This window comes from Carlito syrichta, unplaced genomic scaffold, assembly GCF_000164805.1.
Source record: "Carlito syrichta isolate Samal-C Ts95f unplaced genomic scaffold, Tarsius_syrichta-2.0.1 Scaffold308844, whole genome shotgun sequence".
Lineage (NCBI taxonomy): Eukaryota > Metazoa > Chordata > Mammalia > Primates > Tarsiidae > Carlito > Carlito syrichta.
In genome coordinates this window covers 352,503-357,440 of record NW_007252940.1, presented here as the reverse complement: position 1 = coordinate 357,440, position 4,938 = coordinate 352,503, and the positions used below count along the sequence as shown (strand labels likewise).

The window sequence follows — 4,938 nt, the reverse complement described above, 5'->3', positions numbered from 1 at the left end:
GAAGTTGGATCTGAACGCTCCTTGGGAGCTAGCCAAAGTTTCTTTGAGAACAATCACAGAAACAGAGAACTGAGTACCACATGTTCTCACTCATAAGTGGACCCTGAACATTTACTATAATACAATAAGAAAGGAATTGGCAGTAGTGGGAGGGAGGTGGGGCACATAGCATCAGTAAAAGTACCTGATCTCAAACCAGGAGAAATGGCGACGAAAGGGAGGTTCAAACTTTACCTGTAGGACGACCACCTGTATACCTAAATTTGAATTGTACCCCACATCTTTAAATAAATAAATAGAGCCAGGCTCGGTGGCTCAGCCTGTAATTCCACGCCTTTGGGAGACTGAGGTGAGTGGATTGCCTGAGCCTGCGGGTTTGAGACCCGCCTGGGCAACTTGGCGAGACCTCATCTCCACAATAAATCAAAAATTAGCCGGGCATGGTAGCGCGTGCCTGTAGTTCCAGCTACTTGGAAGGCTGAGACGGAAGCATCGCTGGAGCCCAGCAGGTCGAGGCTGCGGTGGCCGGGAGCGGCCACTGCACTCCAGTCTGGGTGACAGAGTGAGACTCCAACTCAAAAAATTAAAAATAAAATAAATAAATAAATAAATAGAAGAGTTATGCCAATAGGTTGATGCTCTCTTGCTATGCCATAGACCTGGGATAAACCATAGCTGTGGTCCCGCTTAGACCTATTGACTAATGCCCTCTGCAAAAGCTTCCCAGGTCTTCTCATCATCATAACCTCAGATAGCTTCTTCTTCATCTTCTATTAGCACCATGAAGCTGAACACGGTAAAAAAGTAAAATCCACCGGGTTCGGTGGCTCAGCCTGTAATCCCGCGCCTTTGGGAGGCTGAGGTGAGTGGATTGCCTGAGCCCACGGGTTCGAGACCCGCCTGGGCAACTTGGCGAGACCTCATCTCTACAATAAATCAAAAAATTAGCCGGGCATGGTAGCGAGCCTGTAGTTCCAGCTACTTGGAAGGCTGAGGTAGAAGGATCGCTGGAGACCAGCAGGTCGAGGCTGCAGTGGCCGGGAGTGGCCACTGCACTCCAGTCTGGGCGACAGAGTGAGACTCCAACTCAAAAAAAAAAAAAAAAATTAATTAATTAATTAATTATTTTAAAAATGAGAGACTTCAACACTGTCAATTTCATTATGGAATACCTGGCAAATACTGTTACTCTAATAATGTGTTTCTATTTTTTATTTTCCTTAGGAAAATATGTCTCTTTGGTCTTCAATTCTGATCTGCCTTTTCCTGATAATCTATGGTTCCTGTGAGTTCCTCACTGTAGTAAATTATTCTAGAAACTATCCTTGCGATGAGAAAAAGAAAAATAACTCTGTTATTGCAGAATGTAATAATCGTCGGCTGCAGGAAGTTCCCCAAACAGTGGGCAAATACGTGACAGAACTGGACTTGTCTGAAAATTTCATCACAAACATAACGAATGAATCATTTCAAGGGCTGCAAAATCTCACTAAAATAAATCTAAACCACAATCCCAATGTACAACACCAGAACGAAAATCCTGGTATGAATATTGCAGACGGGGCACTCCTCAACCTAAAAAACCTAAGGGAGTTACTGCTTGAAGACAACCAGTTATCCAAAATACCCGCTGGCTTGCCAGAGTCTTTGAGAGCACTTAGTCTAATTCAAAACAATATCAATTTCATAACTAAAAGTGACACTTTGGGACTTACAAACTTGGAAAGTCTCTATTTGGGCTGGAACTGCTATTTCAACAAAGTTTGTAATAAAACGTTTGACATAGAAAATGGGACATTTGAAAAGCTGATGAATTTAAAGGTGCTGTCACTATCTTTTAATCCTATTCTTCACGTGCCACCCAAACTGCCAAGCTCCCTTCGCAAACTTTTTCTGAGCAACACTCACATCAAAAACATCAATCAAGAAGACTTCGAGGGATTGCCAAATTTAGTGTTACTAGACTTAAGCGGTAATTGTCCAAGGTGTTACAATGCACCGTTTCCATGCAAGCCTTGTGATGGAGATGCCTCAATTTTCATACACCCTCTTGCTTTTCAAAAGCTGTCCCAACTTCAATATCTAAACCTCTCAAGCACTTCCCTCCGGGAGATTCCCGAAATCTGGTTTAAAAACATGCCCCATCTGAAGGTGCTGCATCTTGAATTCAACTATTTAGTGCACGAAATAGCCACTGGGGCATTTTTAACGAAGTTGCCCCATCTACAAGTACTTGACTTATCTTTTAACTATGTAAAGGGAGCCTATCCACAATATATTAATATTTCCAAAAATTTCTCTAAACTTTCCTCTCTCCAGGCATTGCATTTAAAAGGTTTCGTGTTCCAGAAGCTTAGAGAAGAAGATTTCCAGCCCCTAATGAAGCTTCCGAACTTATCGACTATCAACTTGGGCATTAATTTTATTCAACAAATTGATTCTACTCTTTTCCAAAATTTCTCCAAACTGAAAGTTATTTGCTTGTCAGACAACAGAATATCACCCTCGGTATATAATACCCAGCAGAATGATGCACACGGTTCCTCTGTCCGAAGTCACATCATTAAACCACGCTCCGCAGATACAGAGTATGACCCACATTCGAATTTTTATCATCAAACCCATCCTTTAATAAAGCCACAATGTACCGCTTATGGCAAAGCCTTAGATTTGAGCTTGAACAGTATTTTCTTCATTGGGCAAAAGCAATTTGAAGGTTTTCATGACATTGCCTGCTTAAATCTGTCTTCAAATAGCAACGCTCAAGTGTTACGTGGGGTTGAGTTTTTAGGCGTGCCTCACATCAAATATTTGGACTTGACAAACAATAGGCTAGACTTTGATAATGTTAGCGCTTTCAGTGAATTGTCCAAATTAGAAGTTCTGGATCTCAGCTATAATTCACACTATTTTAAAGTAGCAGGAGTAACACATCATCTAGAATTTATTCAAAACTTAACACAGCTAAAAGTTTTAAACTTGAGCCACAACAACATTTATACTTTAACAGACACATATAATCTGAAAAGCAAGTCTCTGAAAGAATTAGTTTTCAGTGGAAACCGCCTTGATGCTTTGTGGAATGATGAGGATAACAGGTACATTTCTATTTTTAGAGATCTCTCGAATCTCACACAGCTTGATATATCCTTGAATAAACTTAAGCATATTCCCAATGAAGTGTTCTTTAATTTGCCGCAGCGTCTCACTGAACTACGTATAAATGATAATATGCTAAACTTCTTTAACTGGACATTACTTCAGCACATTCCTCATCTCCGTTTGCTTGACTTAAGTGGAAACAAGCTATTCTACTTAACGAGTAACCTGTTGACCTTTACATCTTCCCTTCAGACTCTACTGCTGAGTAAAAACAGGATTTTCCACCTGCCCTCCGGCTTTCTTTCCCAAGTCAGCAGTCTGGTACACCTCGATTTAAGTTCCAACCACCTAAAGATGATCAACAGATCCACACTTGAACCTAAGACCGCCAACAACTTAGCTCTTTTGGAGCTACATGGCAACCCTTTTGACTGTACCTGTGACATTGGAGATTTTCGAAGATGGATGGATGAACACCTGAACATCACAATTCCTAGGTTGATAGACGTCATCTGCGCCAGTCCCGGCTATCAAAGCGGAAAGAGTATTGTGACTCTGGAACTAATGACTTGTGTTTCGGATACCATTGCAGTGGTATTATTTTTCTTCTCATTCTTGATTACCACCACGGTTATGTTGGCCGCCTTGGCTCACCATCTGTTTTATTGGGATGTTTGGTTTATCTATCACATGTGTTTAGCTAAGGTAAAAGGCTACAAGTCACTTTCCACATCTCAAACTTTCTATGATGCTTACATTTCTTATGATACCAAAGACGACTCTGTCACCGACTGGGTGATGAACGAGCTGCGCTACCACCTTGAAGAGAGTCAAGAAAAAAATGTTCTCCTTTGTTTAGAGGAGAGAGATTGGGACCCCGGATTGCCCATCGTTGATAACCTCATGCAGAGCATCAACCAGAGCAAGAAAACGATATTCGTTTTAACCAAAAACTATGCCAAAAACTGGAACTTTAAAACAGCTTTCTACTTGGCCTTGCAGAGGCTAATGGATGAGAACATGGATGTGATTATATTTATCCTGCTGGAGCCGGTGTTACAGCACTCTCAGTATTTGAGGCTGCGGCAGCGAATCTGTAAGAGCTCCATCCTCCAGTGGCCTGACAACCCCAAGGCAGAAGGCTTGTTCTGGCAAAGTCTGAAAAATGTAGTCTTGACGGAAAATGACTCACGGTATAACAATCTGTATGTTGATTCCATTAAGCAATGCTAACTCTTTAAGTCATGCTTCCACACCTTGATAAAAATGCGGTGGAATGACATTTCTGTGTTAGTTATCTATAGCTGTATAACAAATTAGACCAAAACGTAGTGGCTTAAAACAACACATGTTTGCCAGCTCACAGTTGTTGTGGGTCAGGAGTCCAGAAACAGCATAACTGAGTCTTCTGCTCAGGGTCTCTCAGAGGCTGCAATGTGGGTTAAGGTCCATGTCCAAGCTCACACTCAGGTGGTTGTTTTCAGAATTGTTTCTCCTGGGCTATTGACCAAAGGCTGGCTGCTCTCAGTTCCCTGCCATGTAGCTCTCTCCCACAAGGCAGCTTGCTTCATCAGAGGCAGTAATAGAGAGAGGTGGCCAGCAAGATGAAGTCATAATCTTTGGCAGTCTAATCTGGGAAGTTATATCCCATTATTTGGCCATATTCTATTTGTTAGAAGTAAACCACAGGTCCTGCCAGCTCCGTGGGAGTGACCACCTCAGTCCAGAGAAAACAGCTGAAGACCAAGATGGTGAACTGTGGTCTCCCCAGATGATCATCAACTGTTTTTTCTGGCCTGCAACCTGGGGACGATCTGCCATCTTAATCATAGATTG

The 4,938-nt window shown here is 42.0% G+C and overlaps 1 protein-coding gene across 1 annotated transcript; it reads left to right on the top strand.

Moving 5' to 3' along the window:
- The first annotated feature begins 1,230 nt into the window (after window positions 1-1,230).
- Window positions 1,231-4,452, top strand: TLR8 (toll like receptor 8). Its single transcript, XM_008066103.2, has one exon. It carries the CDS (start codon window positions 1,231-1,233, stop codon window positions 4,333-4,335), a length of 3,105 nt encoding a protein of 1,034 aa, XP_008064294.1. The 3' UTR covers window positions 4,336-4,452.
- Window positions 4,453-4,938: the final 486 nt, after the last annotated feature.